This window comes from Petaurus breviceps, unplaced genomic scaffold (genome assembly GCF_028583685.1).
Source record: "Petaurus breviceps papuanus isolate PSGF00001 unplaced genomic scaffold, PetGlider_PUasm1.0 90847, whole genome shotgun sequence".
Classification (NCBI taxonomy): Eukaryota; Metazoa; Chordata; class Mammalia; order Diprotodontia; family Petauridae; genus Petaurus; species Petaurus breviceps.
The window spans coordinates 9,161,485-9,183,126 of NW_027187360.1; the positions used below are offsets into that span (position 1 = coordinate 9,161,485).

The following is a 21,642-nucleotide window of genomic DNA, read 5'->3' on the forward strand; positions in this document are numbered from 1 at the left end:
AATTTGTTTTGATTTTTTATTTCTCTTATAGTGATTACAAAGCAATTTATATATATCCTCTAATTGGAGCTTCATAATAACCCTGTGAGGAAAGTATGGTGCTATCATCCTCATTTTACAGAAGAGGAAGCTGAGACACAGAGTTTAATATGGTTGCTTATAGTCATGCAGATAGTAAATATTGTATGTAGGATTTTGAACTAGCTTTTCTTTATTACCAGAGTTATAATCAGAATAAGATTTCCTTAGTTATATTTATAGGGGACAAAACTGGGAAATTAAGAGAAGAAAATGTGGAGGGCTGAGATATTTATCCAATTTGGGAAGGGGACCAGGGTTTAATAAATAGTCTTACTCTTGAGGTGAAAGCAGACTTAATATTAGATGTTTAATTCCTCAAGTCTCTATTTCACTTTACCTTATATGTATATTACTTTAATCCTCTTCACTCAGTGTCCAGCATCTAACTGTTTCAAATCCAGTCCAAAATAAATTGGGGTAATAAACAGTATTGCATGTGAGTTTTCCCTTTTTAATCACTCAACCCTTCTTCATATTTACCAACTGCTTGGAATTTTTGTTAAGAAGGGTTTATTCATTGGAAGAAGCCTGAAAGTCATTCTTCACAATTTAGCCCTGCCACAGGAAGATTTACAGTATATTTTCTTTTTGGCTCCTTCCAGCTGCCTATAGCTGGCATTTATCTTTGGCTTCATTTAATAGGATATGACTTGTGACATCATGACCTAAAAGGCTGCAGTTTAATGGGTATGTTTTCTTCCCCACACACATATTGTGCAGGGACCCAGTTTTTATTTTATTATATTTAAATGCAATGGTCTGTCACTTTAGAGACTCCTTTTGATGGTTGGGCTTGGTTTCTTCTACGAATATAAAGATGCTTACATAATATACATTTTGAGTGAAGATAACTGAAATGTTTTCCAGCTTTCTAGTAATGTTGGGTATTGGGATGCCTGTTATACCTTTATGTTTCAGAGTTCCAAAGTGAGATGCTAGAAATATTTGGGTGATTGGCCAGCTTCACTTTTAAGGTGACTAGCCTGCTTTCTCATATTTCCATTGCAGAAAGCAGCACACACAAGCACAGAATAACAAAACATTTTCAGAGCCCCAAGCTTCCATGACTTACTATTTAGAGGATAAATGGGGGCCCAAAGAAATTCATCTGAAAGGCAAAGGAAGGATAGTTTCAACAGTCTGCTGAATTTCAACTATTACCTATTACAAGAAACCATTCTGAATTTCATAAATTAGTAGTGTTAAACACCCCCCATTACTTCATATTCATTTTACATGTATTTTACATTTATTTATATACAAATACTCATCTTCATGAGTTCAAATTCAGCCTTAGACACTTAATTGCGATGTGACCCCAGGCAAGTCACTTAACTCATCTGGTTCAGTTTCTTCATCTGTGAAATGTTCTGGAGAAGGAAATAGCAACCCACTCCAGTATCTTTGCCAAAAAAACCCCAAGTGCGGTCTCAGAGAGTCTGAACAACAACAGCAACCACCACCAACAACCACCACAACACATATTGATGGTCTGTTCTGCCCACCTTTCTAGGTGAATTCAAGCTCCTTGAGTGCAAGGACAATTTATTTTTATCTTTATATCTCCAGAGCATGGCATAAAGAGGTCACTTAATAAATGCTCCTTGAATTGAGCTGAGCTAGAATTGGTTCCCATTGATGTGGGTGTTTACGTTGTCAGAGATAAAATCCTGTAGGTTTGGTGTATCCCTGATTGTTCTCTTTACTTTGGGGCTAAGCCACTCTACAGAAAAGTGTGTTTATCACAATGATTAGAAGACTGAGTCTTGAGTCAGGTAGACTTGATTTCAAATCCAGCCTCAGACATTTTCTAACTTTGTGATCCTAGGCAAGTCACTTATTCTCTGTTTGCTTCAATTTCTTTATTTTTGTAAAATAGGGATAATAATAGTATCTACCTCCAAAGGTTATGGTAAGAATCAGATGAGATAATATTTGTAAGGTGTTTAGTATAGTGTGTAGCACATAAAAAGTACTTAATAGAGGTTTGCTTCCTTTTTTTCTTTTCTTGGCAAGACAAATATCCCAAGCCTCGGTTTCTTCATCTCTAAAATGATAGGCTTATTTATTAAAATACATTTGACAAATATTTAAGTATTTATACAGACCATTGTGCATATGCTGGAAAGATCCAAAGGTTTTGTTATTGTTTTTGCATTTGCACTTGATAGTATTTCATTTTTTTTCCAATTACATGTAAAGATAGTTTTCAACATGTATTTTTGTAAGATTTTGAGTTCCAATTTTTTCTTCCCTCCTCCCTTCCTTCCCTATTCTCCAAAACAACAAGCAGTCTGATACAGGTTAAACATGTACAATCATGTTAACCATTTTCCCACATAAGTTATGTTGTGAAAGAAGAATCAGAACAAAAGGGAAAAAATGATAAAGAAAAAACAACAAAAATGCAAAAATGGTATGCTTCAATTTGCATTCAGATTCCATCATTCTTTCTCTGGATTTGAATAGCATTTTCCATCATGAGTCTTTTGGAATTGTTTTAGATGACTGTATTGGTGAGAAAAGGTAAGTCTATCATAGTCAATTATCAAGCAATGTTGTTTTTACTGTGTACAATGTTTTCCTGGTTCTGCTTACTTCACTCAGCATCAGTTCATGTAAGTCTTCCCAATTTTTTTTTTCTGAAATCTGCTGTAATAGTAATGGAATATAAAGATCCCCCTGTATTGGCTTGGTTTTTGGTTTGATTGTGTTAAAACCCAGAGCTTGTGAATCCCACTTGTGGGATGGACTTGTTGATGTGAAAAGAGAGGGCTGAACTGGGAGGAGCTGGTGACGTAAATTTAGAGAGACACAAGAAAAGAGAGAGGCAGAAGAACTTTTTGGAAGCAGCACCTTTGGAGGAAGAGAGAGACTGAGAGGATTGCTGAACACCACTTTGAATTGCCCAGGCCTTTTGAGAGCCGCCACCCAGAGCTGCCAAGGACTGAGGAGACATGGCTGTTATGCTGGTACTTTGTCTGTCTGTTTTGATGTTGTTTTGCCAGATTTGTCCATGGTGAAAGACAGTCCTGTTGTTGCCGAGGCCTTGGAACCTTGCTGTTGGTTCAGAGCTCCAGGGACTCTTCTGCAGACAGAGAGTGAATTCTGTCCACTGGTGAAGGACAGTGCTGTTGTTGCAGAGGTATTGGAACCTTGCTGTTGGTTCAGAAGCCCTGAAGAAGGATTTTCTTGTTGTATGTTTACAGAAATCCTGGAAGAGGGTTTTGCTAATGTTTTCAGGGGTCCTAGGACTGTTCTGCAGACAGAGAATGAATTAATGAAGACACTGGCAATGTACCTTGTGGCCTTGCTAAGTTTTGTCTCCCCAGGAACAAAGATTGCTGAGAACTTGCCTTGTGTCAAGATGAAGAAAAGAACTCCGTTTGGCTATTAAATGCTGTGCTTAAGCTTGTTGTAACTCTGGGTAGATTCAATTGTAATCCAAGGGTGGGGAACTTTTGACTTTTTTTGTGCTCTGTGATTAAACAAATGAATGTACTTTACTTATGATTGGAAACTAATCTCCATTTGAGAAGAGGGGCTTTGTGATGGACTAAATGACTGTACAGTCTAGGGGTGGAGTAGTATTTAGAAGAGGGACTTTGTGATTGATTAAATAAATGTAATGTCCAGGGGTGGGATAGCTTGATTAAATCACACTTGGTAAATGCAATATTTTGAATTATGCTCTAGGTTGATTCTCTCTGTTCTTAATTTGTCACTGAATAAAATAGAGAGCACCTATGCTGGTATTTTGAACCTTGGGAAGTTGCCTTTGCTTGGCATTACATCTGCCTCCTTATAATTTCTTAAAGAACAATAGTATTTCATCATATTCACATGCTACCACTTGTTCATCCATTCTCAAATTGATGGACATTACCTCAATTTCTAGTTCTTTGCTAACACAAAAAGAGCTGCTATAAATATTTTTGTACATGTGGGTCCTTTTCCCTTTTTTATAAGATCCAAAGTTTAGATACTATGTCCTTAATCTCACAAAACTTACAGTCTAGACATTTAGTCCATAAATTCCTTATAGTCATTCAATTTATGAGATCCTAGTTTATGATGGAATCAGTGATGTCAAGGGAATTTTCTCAGTGATCTGGTAGCATATTTGAAGGTGAAAAAAATACATAGATCTTTTAACATTAACATTTAACATAACTGATTACACAAAAAATCTTTTTGCTATTTTCCCTTTGTGTCTTTGATGATAGAAATCTCAGTGAATTATTTCTTTTTCCACCCTTACAACCAAGAAGTTTTAGAATTCTTACAATTCAGGTTGTATTTCTTTGCCTATATTTAGTCATCTTCTATTATATTTAGCATGGGCATACAAATGTGGCTTGCATGTTTTCATAGCAGTAACCATGCAGTTGTCTTCCCACCTTCATTTCTATTAAAATAGATGAATTGGGATGTAAGTTAGAGGTTGACTTTCATTCTTAATGAAGACAGATTAGAAGCTATATTTAAAAAGATGAATTTTCATGCAACTTTCATACAGGAGGTAAACATTTCACTTCACCAGCTAACATTTGTCTACTTTGAAAAAAGATTTCATGAATAAAATGCTATTGTTTAATTTCAGTGGTCCACTGACAAAACAGTTTACCAAAAATAAGTGTCAGGAAGCAGATTTTATATAGAAAAAATCTGAATGGTTTGTAAACTGCCCCATTTAAAAATACTGTTATAGGAAGAATCACATTCATTTGAAATGAACTTGGCTAAATATTCTCCAAGATTTCAAATTTAAATGGATGTTTCTTCCCATTGCTTTGCTAATTAAGCTTGTTAAATTAGTACAAATAAGAAGGACTTTTTATTATCTTTCAATAAATATATACTGAGTACTGACAAAATTCAAGGTTTAGTGTGAGGTTCTGTGAGAAATACAAAGACAGAATTCCTCTGCTCATAGTCTTTACAATCTTACAGAAGAGATAAGACAAGTTAACAGATAATAATCACAAAATTTAACATACACTTAAAATAACCTCCATGTAGCAGAACATTTTTGTACAATTCTATAAAGAATCCTCTTTCTTTGAATATTGAAATGTTCATGTTTGTTAAATTTATAATGGGGTTAGGAACTGGATCAGTGATTTTTTTCACTCTTATGGAAAATGCCCAGCTGACAAAACTCCCCCTTCTAATGCAAGCTGGATACATTTCTTCAATTTATAGTCTTAGACAGAGCACTGAGATATTAAGTGACTTTGCCAGGGGTCACACAGTCAGTTTATGACCAGAGAAGGAGCTTGGGTCAGTCTTATTTCAAGGTTTATCTACCAAGGCACTCAGCCTCTCAAAATAGCTATGTGATAAAGTAGCTAGAGTACTGGGACTAGAGTCAGGAAGAATTAAGTTTAAATTTGGCATCAGACACTTACTAGCTTGTGACTTTGAGTAAGTCATTTAACTTCTGTTTCCCTCAGTTTACTTAACTGTAAAATTGGGATAACAATAGCACTTACCTTTTGGCATTGAGTGGGGATCAAAATGAGATAATATCTGTAAAGTAATTAGTATGGTTCCTGGTCTTCCTAATGCTTATTCTCTTTCTTCCACTTCCCTAAATGCTTATACCTAAATAATTGAATTAATTAGTTAAATTAAGTGACTATCATGCAAAGCAGAGTATGGAAGCATAATAAAAAGATGCATAAGAAGTTCAGAGGCAGGAGGATTAGGAAAGACTTCATTGGAGGAAGTGGCCTCTGATCTGAGTGTATTCAAGGATACAAATGAATTGTACAGACTGGTTTGGGTGTGTGTGTATGTGAGTGTGAAATTAATCAAAGTATAGAATTGCCTGCACAGTGACCATCTCTCCTAGTTGGTCCTTTGGGTTCACAGTGGACTTTCTCCTTTTGTTTTCTGTTATGCTCATGGATTTAACCATAAATTCTCCCAGACTTTAACAATTAAAACCTGGAAAGAGACCGGCTCTTAGGCTATTGTATCAGTCACAAAACTAGAACTCGGATCTCTGAACTGTCTGAATTTTTTCTGTCTGTATTAAATCTTAAATACAGCAAATGGGCACCAGAGAACAACTCTCCAACAGAATGTGAAAAAGGAGACATGATCATGAGACCTCTCCATTTGTTATGTCTCTGCTCCTTAGAAGGTTTTCAGGTTGTTGTTGTTTTATCAGCAATATGAAAAACATGCCTTTTAGCTGACACAATAAAAAATATACCATTTAAAAAATAAATAATGCATAATGTTTCCAATACATCTTTCAAGACCCATAAACAAATATCTTGTTTCAATTATTCTATAAGCTCCTTCAGCTACAGCATACGTATTTGCCTGACTCTCTCCCCTAGTCTTGCTACCTCCTTTTTTATTCTCCCACCCCAAATTTGCTTGCTGTGAGAAATTTCTACTTGGTGGTAGTGAACATGGCTATTGTGTTTTGGCAAATGTGAAATTACATTGTAGCTTATGTAAGTTGTTAAGAAAGGAACAACTCAACTTCAAATTCTATATGTTTTTATAGTTTTAATGAATATGAGAAAAAGATTTTGCTTCTACTTTCTCCTTCTGTTACTCATTCCTAAACTGGCAAAAATGAAAACTAAACCAAAGCAAAACAAACAAACAAACAATCGAAACAATGAGCAAGTCCTTTACCTAGGCCTCCTAAAGTTAGCAGGAGAGTGCTTATTGTAGCTGACTTGATTTAGGAATTTCATGTGACCCAAAGGACATACAGCATCACTAGTATTACAAAAAATATTCCTATACACTTACCTATAGAATCCTACATAAACAAAGAAGAAAGTTCTCCCTAATTAATTATTTTCATATTTAATGTTCCTCAAACATTGGGATATCTTTCCTGCTAGAAATGACTTGTAAAGTTTTCTTTTATCCTAAGTGCCTCAACAATTAAGATACAAATTTTCCTATATTCAGTAGAAGCAATTCTAGAATAGCTAGTCTAACTTCACAATTATATAGTGCTTTATACTTTCTTCATGTCAGTCCTATAGAGTTGTTAGAAAGTTACCATTGCCTTTTTATAGGTGAGAAACCTGAGACTCAGGGAGCTGTAACTTAGTACATCATAGAATCCTAAAACTAAAGCTATAAGGGACTATAGAAGCCATCTAGTCCAAACTCCTCATTTTACAAAGGAGGAAACCAAGATTTAGTAAGGTTAAATGATGAACAAAATCCCGCAGCTAGTAATTGACAGAGGTGAGATTTGAACTTTGGTCCCCTGACTCAAAAGCTATGGCATATTTCACTATGCCGTGGTCAAATAGCTAATAAGGACCAAAGTCTCAAGACTTCAAGTCCAAATCCAGCCTAGTGTCAATGTTGTTATGTTGCCTCTCATCACCCTGATCAACATGCTTTTCCTAATTGACTCAAATTAAATTCAGCAAATGTTTAGTGGCCATTCACTATTTGCAAGACCCTGCACTAGATGGTGTGGAGAATAAGAAGAGGAATAAGAGACGCTCTTTGCTTAAAGTCTAATAGGAAAATGTACAGATCAAGTCACTTGTTTTATCTTCTTTAGACAAAACTTTCATAGCTCCTTTGGCCTTTGCATGCAAATTGGTCATGCTCTCATCCTTTGTTGTTATCTGCAACATCTTCTGTAAAATCTATTAAGGTGTCATCCCTTGGCAGATGGCTGGCTAGATGGGTCTGTCTGTGTCCTTCATTTTTAGGGAGAGACTGAGTCTTCAGTTCAGTTCAGTTCAGGCAATGTGATGCTACTGGACATATTTCTTTCTTCAAACCTTCAAAGATCTGTGGTTTCATTTGTGTAAATAGAACTTTCACCAATGCAGACCACAACCCTATCCTCTTGTGGCCAGCACCCTGATGTTGAACCTTTTTATACTTGGCTAGGTGACCTTTGGATAAGAGATACTAAGAGATGCAAAGTTCATTATCAGACCTATACTTGGTAGGACTTACAGAGTCCTATGAAGCTTATGCTGGCTAAGCTTCAAAATTCATGGTCATTTTCTATTGCAATGAAAACTTTCATGAAGGGGTAGTTTCAATTTTTCAAGAAAAGTCGATATAGTAGGTAAAGAGTTATCCTTGAAGCCAGAAGACCTGAATTCATTTCCTACCCCCAAATATAATGTCTATATGTAGGCTAGTTAATTAACCTTTCATTGTTATATGCCCCTCTTTAAGAAAAGTAAAAGAAGGTGTCAATATATATTGGTTAAAGGTAGTATCCTCTCCTGGAGTTGCCTAGGCCAATAAAATCACAGGTTCAGTCCCTATTCCAAGAAAAGTTAAATGGTTATGTAAAGGGGGGGAAATTGGAAGAGTATGAAGCTGAGGTTTTAATAAGATAGTGGGTTTTTTTCCCCAGGATTTGAATCATCCTGTGTTCCTTATTATTCATCAGTAGTTTGATCCATTAAAATAAATTTTTTTATGATTTCCCACATAAGAGCAAGCCTTTCAGATGGCACTCCTGATTAAATAATTGTAAGCAGATGAATATTAAATGGCAGAAACTGGTTACAAGGGACATGGTATTAATATTTATATTATGTGTAGGCAGAAGAAGCCTCACATCCATGATACATATTCAACTCTGCCAGTAGACTAAGCCAAGGGAATGCATTTAGTTTTAAACGATATTGAAAGAACAAACAAATAGCTCATTTGAGGGAGATAAGACAAATGAAATATTTCCAGAGGATATATCTTAAATGATTATTATTGCTTCTGTCCAGACAACCTTATCTTGTGTACTAAACATTTCATATTCATCAGTATATATTCTGAAGAATAAAGTCACTGAATTACAAATTACAATCCTCAATGGACCTTGTATCTGGATTTTAGAATAACAGCGGGGAAATCTAGTATTAACCTTGTTTGGCACAGTGGACAGAAAGCTGGTTTCAAGAAGACTTTGGAAAACTGGAAATCAAGTTCTTCCTTTGCTGTGTAGTGGTTATGGAACACTAGGCAAGTTGCTTCTTAGTATCTAGGCAACTCTCAGACAGAAATATTCAGAACAATTATTGATCTGTACTGGTTGAGCAAATTTTCAGAGTACCCTGAACCAATGAAATCACAGATCCATTCACCTATTCTTGCAACATGAATAACACAACATATTTAAATCTGTCCAGTCATTGGCATGTGTAGAGTGAGGCAGGGTGTGCCTATAGGTGTGGTGGCATACAGAGCACCATATTTATAAAGTATGATATGCTTTATAAATGCCTACATTTCCTGCCATCATCATCACCACCATCATCAGAAATATTCATCTCCATCATTGTTACAGGCTTTAACATTATAGTCTTTTTTTTTTTGGCAGGTCCTTATCCTCTAAAGTAAATTCTGTGGTTGTACTTAAGGGTAGCTTGAGACCAAATGTTGATACTTGTCCTGTATCTGAATAGGCAGAATGACTTGTTAGTAGCATTTCTCATTATCACTAGGAATCCCTAACCAATACCTATTCTCCTATTAAACTGACCATATCCAAGAGCCTCAGTCATTGGCCAGTGCTATTCTCAAGAAGATACAAGGAAAACAGTCTTGTGGAGTTGCTCAGCTGGAAGATTGTTGTGGTTACTTAGTGTGGAATTTAGGAAGGTTCAAAGAAGGACAAGTAAACTTCCTGGAGAGAAGGAAATGCTACAGTTTGAGGAGAGATAAAAAGGTGAAGCCTTTATTCTGCAAAAGGCAAAAAATGAAAAAAGACATGATTAAAATCTATAAAATCTTGAAAAATCTGGTAATAGGGAGCCTAAGCTTGTTAACCCAATTCTGAAATATTGGCATAAGAAAGTTTCTATTGAGAGCCAAGTAGGGCATTTATTAATCACTTGCTATGTGCCAGGCACTGTGCCAAATATTGGGGATACAAATACAGTTAACTCTTCCACGTTGGAACTTTCCCCATTGAGGTTTTCATATATTGTGGGTTGGCATAAGAAATTACTGTAAATGGAAATGGGGGGGGGAGTTTTGCAGAAGCTGCAGACAATACACAAAGATCAGCAGATTATGTAAAAAAAAAATTAGAAATTCAGAAATGTATAAAATATATGTATGGTATTATATAATTTCAACCCAAATTTTTCAATAAGGTACTACAAATACCCCATAAAAGAAAAAGAAAAAAAATCAGACTTCTTTTCTGGTATGAAGGGAAATTTAAAATATTTTACATAGATTTTCTAGATTGCTAGAGTGCAGTACACTTATCTCCTGCAATGTGGAAAGGATAGCTGTGCAAGCAAAAAATATTGTTCCTACTTTCACAGAGTTTATATATTTAGATAGGGATGGAAAAACATAAAAGGAGAATGGGGAAGCAGGGGTTGGAGTAAGTTTGAGAACTTTGATGAGCATGTCTAGGACTCCTGAAGAAATGAGGAAGTCTCATTGAAATTTGAGGATGACCATTTGTTATGAATGGTGTAGAGAGATTTCCTATCCATAGAAGAAGTTAGACTAAATAACATCCAACTTCTTTTCCATCTTTGAGATTCAGTGATGTAGTGAATAATTCTATTAGTTAAGCTCAGTAAAATTTTAGGAAAGTAAAGGGCCACTTTATATAACTAGTAATACATGTATGGACTTCATTATTCCAAGAAATAGATACAGTTGAACCTGAGGAAAGACCATCATGGTGAGGTGAGAATGGGGCATAACTCACTTGCCACAGCTATAAAAGGGACATTGTCTTGGGACAACAATGTTACATGGAACAAAGTATCATTTTGCCATCATCTACCATTCCTCTAATATGGTACATATCCCATGATGCTATAGTAGCTTTCTTGACCATGACTTCAAATTAACTTTCTGCTCTTATTTTGCCCTTTGAAATAAAATTCCTGGAGAAATCTGGCTTGCCCTAAGTACATTTATACTTTTTATGCTGTGTTCACTTGCTCCTGAAACATCCTTGTTTTAGACTGTGGATTATTTTTAATCATCAGCAAATTCTCATTTCCCCTCCCCCTAAGAGTGTGGGAGTTTTATGGGAAAAGAAAGCATTACAAAATGATTCAGACCTTAAGATAGTTTCAGAAAGATTTCAGACATATTTATGAATGATGAGGGCAGCTAGGTGGTAAACAATGGCTAAGTGCTGGGCCTGGAGTCACAAAGACTCATTTTCGTGAAGATTTGGACTCAGAAAGCTATATGACCCTGGGCAAGTCAGTCTTGTTTGCCTCAGTTCCTCAGCTGTAAAATGAACTGGGGAAGGAAATGACAAACCACTGTACTATCTCTACCAAGAAAACCCTTAAATGAGGGTCAAAAAGAGTTGGACACAACTGAAGTGATTGAAAGACAAAAATGAACAATGAACCATGAATATCTACTAAGAGAAATTAGGAAATGCCTTCAATAGTTCTTTGTTTTAATATGTCTGTATTCCTAACCCTAGTGCCTAGTACAATGCCTGGAACATAAATGAGACTCAAAAATGTGTGCTGCCTGTTTATTCATGGTGGATGTGTTTGCCTTTAAGACCTGATAAATGAATTAAATTGAACTATTCTTAAAAGGATTCAGAGAAGGAGATCAACTTGTTGGAGGGTTTGGGATATTGCCATATGAAGATTGTGTAAAGGAACAGAAGATATTTAGCCTTGAGAAGAAAAGATTTGGGGGTACAGCAGGGATGGGTAGTTATCAAAAGTATTTGAAGTATTCTCATGGAGATGATAGATTAGACTTGTTCAGCTTGGTCCCTGTAGGAAAAAATTAAAATTCATGGGAGTGGCAAAGTCGAAAATTTAGGTTTTATGTAGAGGAAAACTTTCCATGATTTGTGGTATCCTAAAGGGAAAGGAGTTGTTTTGAAAGCTGTTTGATTCTCCCTTCCCTGAAGAACTTCTTTGAAAGGCTAGCTGTCAGAAAACATGCTCTCCACTGGAGCTGGCAGAAGAATATTGGGTGAGATGACTGCCTGACAATTATTACATCTTGTTGTTGCATTTTATGCTCACTTAAGCTATTGAATCCTGGCATGTAATTTACATCCTGATTTGATTATCTCCATGAAACTTGACTTTAGCCTTTTGTTATGTTCCTAATCAGATTCCTGGCTGTGATGCCACTGGTTTATATGACTTGTTCCCTTATCTTGGGGGCAGCTTGGTGGTGCAGTAGATAGAGAGGTGTAAGTCAGAGTAAGAAGACCTAAGTTCAAATGTGACCTCAGACACTTACTAGCTGTGTGATCCTGGGCAAGACACTTAACTGTGTTTGCCTCAGTTTTCTCATCTCTAAAATGAACTGGAGAAGGAAATGGCAAACCACTCCAGCCTCTTTGCTAAGAAGACCTCAAATAGAGTCATGAAAAGTTGGATATGACTGCAATGACTAAACAATAACACCTTATCCAAGACCACAGATCTAGTATAATACAAATGGAATGTTATGCAGTTATCTAATTAAGTAAAGAAATATGGAGAGGCCATTTGGTTTAAAAAAAAGTCATCCTCTAGAGCAGTGGTATAAAAATCAACTAGAAAAAGATCTCTGTGGACCCCATATTTAACTTAGAAAAACCACAAAATTATATTGTTGTTATCTTATTATATTTTTATTTACTTTTTTAAACACTGACCATTTACATTTTAAAATGGTTCAGTAGAAACTCAGGAATTTTGCAGGGCCCCAAGTAGCCACAGGCTGTGCTTGACACTTCTGATCTAGAGTGAATAAGGTATTGGAATTATTCATTTTAACTGTCTCTTTTGATCAAATGACTATTATAATGTTGACTTATTTTTGTGATGTGTACACAGATGAATAGTGATGGGCTTTGAGACAATTCCATCAACCAGCAGGAATGACTTCATTGTTTGTATAAACTCAAAACAACACATTGAAGTGGTTAATTAAAAAAAAAAGAATTAGTTCAGTGGAAGAAAAGGAGTGGATGTTGGATGTTGCATAGACCAAATAACCAAATGACTTGCCAAATTATTATTTTTCACCAGTTTTGTTGGTGTCATGAGGACATTATCTTATGATACTTGATATATTTCAGGAGAAATATTAGCTAATACACACACACACACACACACACATATATATATATTCATATCTAATGATGAAGAGCCATACTTGAAGGGATAAGGAACTATCTGAAGTAGGGTAAAGGTAGGGATTGAGTCCATCCACTCCCCATCCTTGTATGTCACTTCTCTGAACTTTTTGATATTAATTATAGTACCTGCCCATTGTTTACTAAAATCCTGTATCTCTGTGGAGTTGGTCTTTCCAGTGCTTTCTAATGAAATGGAGGTTGTTCTAGGTTCTTAAAGTCTATGATAATATATTATAAGTTCAGTTAGGTACTACCAAACTGGAAAACCTTCAGATATCGGTCTATTGATGAACTCTGTATGTGTCATCCAAGCTAAATTCAGAGAACCTTATTATCAGAAGTTTAGCCAACTAGTGATTTTCTTTTTCAGCTTCCATAAGTGCTACAACTACTTTCTAAGTCATGAGTGAAAATGCCAATGGAGTTAGGGATTCTTAGAATACTGAAGAAAGGATTTGGAAAATTAATGCCCATCTGATGCAAAACAGTCTGTTCCATTAGTGCTGAAATTATTTAGGAAAACCTAAGTTCCATCCTGATTCATAAACTTACTAGCTGTGATGGAAGGCAGGTAACACAGTGGATAATGTGTTAAACTGGGAGTCAGGAAGACTTAATTTTAAATCTTATGTAGTTTATTAGCTTCTTGACCCTGGATGAATCACCTAATTCTACTTGCCTCCTTTACATGGGGAAGATAAGAGCACCAAACTCCCAGGGCTGTTTGGAGGGCTATGCTGCTCTGGTATCTTTAAAGAATCATTCAAAGCACAATCTGGAGGAAAATAAAAACTGAAGAGGATACAGAATGTATCATCGTTATCATTCCATATCATCTTCACAGGCATTGGCAACTTGTTATTCATTTTTGATATGTGTATTTTTCTTTTTTGTCTTTTTGGAGGGGGAAGGCAGAGCAATTCAGGTTAAGTGACTTGCCCAATGTCACACAGCTAGTAAGTGTTAAATGTCTAAAGACAGAGATACATGTATTTCTGAGACTTTGCAAAAAAGCTACCTCTCATTTCCTTCCTATTTTCAGTTCTGAAAAAAAAAACTAGAGAAGATACATTCATCTGGTAATATTGGAATTAGTAAGGCAAATTTTGTCAAAGTTACTTTATGCCAAAGAAAGGGATTTGACCTAGACCATGAAGAGATGAGGAGAAACAATGGAAATGAGAGATGCTGCCTTGCTGTCTTTAGAATAGTGTGATAACAGGTCTGGGTGAGATTTTAAAAGGCATCATTTGCTTTGAATGATAACAATAAAATATTGACTGACATTTAAAAGACACTTTAGGCTTCATAAAGCACCTTAAAGATAGAGATAGGGACTGGACCTATGATTTTATACTCATAGTAAAGGAACTTCCTCTATTGCTGTAGGTAAATAATAATAAATGCTAGCATTTATATTGTGCTTTAAGATTTGCAAAATGTTTGCAAATAGTTTCTCCTTTTATTTTCACAGCAACTGTCAAAAGTAGGCACTATAATTATCCCTATCTTGTGGATAAGAAAATTGAGAAACAGTTGTCATGTGACTTGCTGAGAATCACAAATACTGAAAAAGTATTTGAACATGGATCTTTCTTATTCCAGATACAGTACTTTATCTACTGCATCACCTAGGACCCTTCTCTATGACTTAAATTGTCTTAGCTGCCTAGAATATTGAAAGGTAGTTAAGTGATTTACCCAAGGTCATAGGGGTGAGGCAGGGTTGCACAAAATTGTCAGTCTTACTCTCTTTTCCTAGGTGATCCAAGTTCAGTGACAAAACAAAAGTCATGGTGGATGGCCCTGGATGTGTTGAATGACCTTTTTGTCCTTGATGTTTGACTATGCATTCCATGGTGCCTGCTTCAGCCTCCTTTGTGGCTATTGGAACACATTGTTCTTATCTGCCCATTCTACCAGGGGATGTCTTCACATGCTTGAGGCCTGTTGGTTACCCTCAACCTGGTTTAGCCTGTCTGCCAAAACTGTTTTATTGGAGTGTGGCAGCCATGCATGCTACAGCTTCTTTTAAAGCCACAGTTGAGTAAAAGTTCAGTGAAAGTGAGAGTTGAATGAAAGATGGAGACTAAACTCTGAAAAAAGCTTGACAAGTGTTCACACCAGAGATGCTGGTCCTCCCTTCACACCCCATACACCCAAAGATTACATAGCTAGTTGATAGTAGAGCTCCAATTCACATGCAAGTCAAGACATCACTCTCATGATATCGCTGGTCCTCTTCAGGAGGAAAGAATAAACAGCAAGAAAAAGAACTTGACTCCTGGACTACTGACTGTAGCATTTAATGATTTATAATGCATTTCACACACATTGCAGCTAATAGTACTTAGAACTGGAAGGGCCTTAGAGATCTTCTAATCCCAACACTCCTATTTGCACGTAGGAAGAAACTGAGGCACAGAGAAGGAAATCCCTCATGGTAGTAGTAAGTAGCAGAGCTGGGATTCTAAGCTAAGTCTTCTGATTCTAAACCCATTCATTGTTCTTTACTCTGTATATACCATATTGTCTCCTTAGTCTCCCCAACCTGTCAAATCTCTCCAATGTTAATATACTTTCTTGTGCTGTTATGTGGCTCATGGAATCATTCTTAAAGATTTATACCTTTGTCAAGGGACTCTGCCCTCAGAATTATTACAACACAGTGATCTCATTCTAGGGAAGAATTGATGACACTGTGAGTACTTTCTATATATATACTATAAAAATATTCTATTTTTCCTCCATTTGCTTTTTTGTGCCTCTTATAACTAACCATTAAAACTGTCCTTCAGTCCAACCATTCTGGAGAGCAATTTGGAACTATGCCCAAAGGGCTATAAAAAAGTGCATACGTTTTGACCCAACAACATCACTTCTAGGGCTGTATCCCAAAAAAAAGATCATAAAAGTGGGGGGAGTACCCATATGCACAAAAATATTTATATCGGCTCTTTTTGTGGTGGCAAAGAATTGGAAATCAAGGGGATTCCCATCAATTGGGGAATGGCTAAACAGGTTGTGGTATATTAATGTAATGGAATGCTATTGTGCTATAAGAAATGAGTGGCAGATGGACTTCATAATAACTTGGAGAGACTTATATAAACTGACGTTATGTGAGAAGAGCAGAACCAGGAGAACTTTGTACACAATTACAGACACATTGTATCTGTGATGACTAACTTTGATAGACTGGGCTTCCCTCAGCAATGCAAGGTTATAAGACAACTCCAAAGGACTCATGATGGAAAAATTTATTCACACCCAGAGAAAAGAACTACAGAGTCTGAATGCAGATTGAAGCAAACTACTTGCTCTCTCTCTTTTGTGTTTAGTTTAGTTTTGTTCTTTCTTGTTGTTCACTCCATTGGTTATGATTCTTATTTACAATTTGACTAATGTTTAACGCGCGCGAATGTATTTGTAGAACCTATATCAGACTACATGTTGCCATGGGTGGGGAGGAGGGATGAGGTGAGGGAGAGGGAGGAAATTTGGAACTCAAGGGATTGTGGAAATGGATATTGTAAACTAAAAGTAAGTAAATAAATTTTTAAAAAAAGACTGTCTCAACTCCATACGACATGAACTGAAGTCTGTGAATTAAGAATTTTTACTTTTTAAAATGATGTAATACTTTATTTTAAAATGTAAAATAAAAACAAAAGCATTCTTAGCTCAAATACTTTAAAAAAGGAGAGGTGTGGGGTCAGATTTGGTCCTTGGTTGGGTTGATAGCTTGTAGATACCTGTAATCATTCAATACTCTTCATAAAACACTTTCAATGTCTTCTGATCATGGTCCAGCAGAGCAGGAGGATTATAGGCCTTATTCTGGGTGCTATGCCTTTTCCTACACAGGGCAAGATTGAATTAGCATTTTTGGCTGCACTTTTGTAATATTAGCTCCTTTTGAATGGTTCAAAATCACTGGATCCTTTTCAGATGAATTAGATCTAACTATACCTCTTATACCTTGTACTTGTGTGGTTGATGCTTTGAATCCAAGCATAAGACTTTACATTTATCTCTATTAAATTTCTTCTTTAATTCATCATACGCACAACTATGAGGTAAAGGGAAGCAAAGAAATAGGGCAATTATCTAGATAATTCAGTCAAAGGAAGCTACAGGAAAAAAAAGAAAAGTTTATAGCCTGAAAGATCCATATCAGAAGTCTACAGTTAATGGATTTTCTAGATAAACTGCTCAATTTTCCACTTCACTTTGCTTGTGTAGACACAGATTCAGTCTCAAAAGGCTTAATCTTTCTATACCATTACTCATTAGACAAAACATTTTTTCTCTTAATTTAGGTAATGCTATAATTCACAACAAACCCTAAACTGAGAAATGCTAATTACATTTTCTCTTCTCCCATGATTAATTTGCTTTGAGGGAACACTGAATATTGAATCTATTTAATTTCTCATCCTAAACATCCTTAACTATGTCCTGCCTGCTTCTTAAACTGGGGCATCAGAAGACTCCTAAAATGTGAGATTGAATGGAAACTGGTTGTAGATTCCAGAAGGTTTTTCAGGAACAGACTTTGACCATTCCCTTATTTCTGATCCCCCTTTAATCTTAAAACATCACCCAAAGGAGATTTGCAACCAGGTCTTACCATCATTTCTCTTGCTAGGCAATGAACTTGCCTCTCAGTAGGCAGCCTCTCCCTGGGTGACCAAGAGGAAGCAGCTCATTTTATTTCATCTTTGTAAAAAAGTAGATCTTTTTTGAGAGGAGAACTGAGCTACATGTAGTGTAGAAAACTTAGTATTTTTAAGCCTTTGGGCTTAGTAACTCAAGCTTTGAAGAAGTGTTATTTTTGTGTTCCCTTGATGTCAAGGTAGTCTCTCAGGCAATTAGAATGCACGTCCTATTGCAATACAGATCTATTGTTCTGCTTAGTGTGTGTGTGTGTGTGTGTGTGTGTGTGTGTGTGTGTATGGGCATCTATATGCACAGTTTTTCTATCTACCTTATATATGCAATGAGTTCTATATGTGTATATAACATATATCTATCTATAAATATCTATATGTATGTTTACATATATAAATATGTGTATTATATATGAGTGAATGAATACACACATATTCCTTTGTAATGCTAGAAAGATAGTGGCTCTAATATCCCTTGTATCTACATGTCTAATTATAATCTAAGTCAAGGGCCATGTCTTTGGTATATTAGAAATAATTCTGCAAATACATACATAAAACTAGGGACAGGACCTATGTCTCATTGATATAGAAAACTCCCTCTGTAGATGAAGGTGGCTCTATCAGCACCCTTCTCTGTAACTCAGGGGCTTGTAGAGTCATCTAAGTCACTCTAGTGGTTAAGTGAATTGCTCAGAGTCAAACAACTAGTATGTGTAAGGGACAAGATTTGAATTCAGGTCTTCCTGGTGTACATGGTGTCAAAAAAACAGTAGTGCATTTTTTAAGTTTAATTGTGAAGTCAGACATATGCATAGAGACTCATTGTTGGAACCATACAAATATTTCTGCTTTAAGCTTTGGTAGCTTAAAAACTACACTAAGAATTTTGGGACACCCAATGTATGTATGGATGTATAAAACCATATAGATGCATATGTGTATATGTCATACATGTTTGTTTACTTGAATTCCTCTGATTTAATCAGCATACAATATTCCCATTTATTAATTAAATGAATTAATGAATAAATTTAATTCATCAAATTAACAAATTAAATTAATGAACTTCTGGTCTTAGAGAGCTACCTGAACCAATGAGAGGTAAAGAAATTCACATAGGATTTTAGTCTTATTTCCCCTCAACCAGGATGGAACTTTAACCCAGTTTTTTTTTACTCTGAGGCCTTTTTCCTGTCACAGTAATCTCCATCATATCTAAACACACACGTGTGCTTTCTTTGTGTTTTCTTTAATTCCTTATGACATGGAGATGAATATGAGGTCTACAAAGACTAATCTAGTGGAGTATAATCTTTGGGAGGTCCTACAAAACTAGACAGATATCAGATAGGGTTCCAGAACTAGTCTGTGTGAATGTGAGTGTGTGTGTGTGTGTGTGTGTGTGTGTGTTGTCTTAAAAGCAACTTAGTTAAGTAGGGAAAAGATTCCTCACCAGAAATTAGCTAAGTGAGTACCTGGTAATGCATTTTCTGGCTACAGTAGCTCATGGAGTCATTTATAAAGGAATAGAAAAGTTGCATCTGCATTCGTGAAGAAAGAGACCATGCACACAATATTGCAGATATTTTAAAGTGTACAAAAATACATACATTGAGGGGAGTGCTGAAGCTATTCCATATCAGGCCTATGAAAGCCAATTATTAAATTTTCAGTGTGAGATTTGGAAATGTTACAAACAAGGACTTAATTTACTGTTTTGTTGACTATCTACATTTAAGAAATTGATGGTGAAAATGTTAATAATGCAGATTAAACCTAAAGTTACATACTTATTTTTCAGAGTCATTTATTAAATATTTATCAGAAGGGCTGCCAGGACCCCCTTGAGCTGGCCAAGGAAGAGTTGTGTCAGCTGCCATAGGAGGACAAATCTAAGGTCACTAACCAGTTTCTAGATCCTCAGTAGAAAATGGGTATGGGGGTGAGTTCAGAGAGTTGCAGATATCTTGAATTTCCTTGTGTTGCAGTGACACTAAAAGTGGCAGATCAGTCAGGCCAGAAAATGAACAAGTCCTTTGAAATGACATTTCCACAGTTTCAGTATTTCTTCAAGCAGTTCAAAGAAATGGCTGCTGTTACTGAAACTGTGTAAGAACTGCTTGCTTTGCTGCCAGATCTCTTTAACCTTTGTAAGATGTGTGTCATTTGATGTAAACACAATTACATAAGGATTAAATGCTATTTGTTAAATGAAGATATAATTCCTTTGTCACTTTCATAGGGTTAGATGGTACTGTTATTTTACTCTTAATTCATATGTTAGACTGTCTCACAATATCATATCATCTAAAGAAGTGTTGTATTGACAATTACAAATAAGCTTGACAAAACAAAGAACTTAAATACAGTAACTCAAAAGAATATTCAGTAATTTGTAGGATTAGTGAAACAGTTGATTTGATAAGAGAGAATAGAAAAAAACTTATTTGAGAAGTTCAGATTCAAAAAGTGGCTTAATCAAAATGTAAATCTATAGCGCTATCAACATATTAGACACTAGACAGATCTATCCTCAGATGATAGCACAAAGATAAAATGGGAGCCTCTGTCCAGACCAATCTATGCAAAGCATGATCTTCTTTGCTTTGTAAATGGGAAAAAATATTTCAATGCATTATCTTACTAACTAATGTGATCTGAGCAAAGATATGACATTGGGAAGTTACATAGAAATAACTGCCAGTGGAGAGGACTTCTGGGAGCCAAGATTCTGAAGCAAGCAGTAAATAGCTATAGCTTTCCCATATTCTCTTCCAAACAACAATAAAATAGTGCCCCAGATCAAATCTTGGAACAGTGGAGCCAGTGGAAAGATGGACTGGAGCAGTCTTAACACAGGAGACTTGGAGGATCAGCAAAAAAGGTCCATCTTACTTGGGTAAAAGGGAAGTGCATTCCATGACAGAAAGTATCATAGCAAGCCAACAGGAGATCCTGACCCCTAGTGTGGTGGAGCAGATGAATGCCAATAATAGGAGCCCCATGTGCCTTAGCATAGGCAGGGGAACCAGCAGAGTCTACCTCTGAGAACCATCACATGCTTCAGTGTAGCCCCCCAAAGGCAGGCCTCCTCCAGTGGCTGGACCTCTATGTGCTTCAGCATAGCCCAGTGTGAACAGGTATCTTCTTGTGGCCAGACCTCCAAATGCCTCAGTGCAGCCCAGGGCAAATGTGTGTCCTCCATGGGTCACACCTCTCTCTACAAGCTTCAGTATAGTCCCAGGAAAGCACAGAAAACCCCCACCTGGTCTTTGCACATGCTAGACACCACCACTAGGAGCCAGCTTAATACCAGGTAATCTGATAGACCCCTATAGCCTCCAGCAGCACAGCCACCCTTCACTTGGCCCACTCAACACAGCACCAGACACAAGGATCTCTTGTGGGCTGTAGGCAACATCACAAAGCACCAGGTAAACATCTAGGGTCTACAGCCAATGGCATAAGAAACATGAAACAGAGTGCCTTCCTCCCTGGGAGCAGAAATAAAATTTAAAAGAAAGGGAAAAGGCCAATAAAAGATGAGTAAAAAAAAAAAAAGAAACAACAAAAAAGAATCTGACCATAGACAGTTATGGTGACAGGGAGGACCAGGACACAAACTCAGAAGAGGGCAACAATATCAAAATACCTATGGTCAAAATCCCAAAGAAAAATGGAAAGTGGCCACAAGCCAGGAAGCATTCATGAAAGAGCTCAAAAAGATCTTAAAAATCATGTAATAGAGGTAGAAGAAAAATTGGGAAAAGAAAT

General features: G+C 36.3%; 1 protein-coding gene across 1 annotated transcript; it reads left to right on the top strand.

The window, feature by feature from the left end:
* The first annotated feature begins 19,737 nt into the window (after positions 1–19,737).
* Positions 19,738–20,019, top strand: LOC138149598 (COMM domain-containing protein 6-like). Its single transcript, XM_069072767.1, has one exon. It carries the CDS (start codon positions 19,799–19,801, stop codon positions 19,979–19,981), a length of 183 nt encoding a protein of 60 aa, XP_068928868.1. The 5' UTR covers positions 19,738–19,798; the 3' UTR covers positions 19,982–20,019.
* The last annotated feature ends 1,623 nt before the right edge of the window (positions 20,020–21,642 follow it).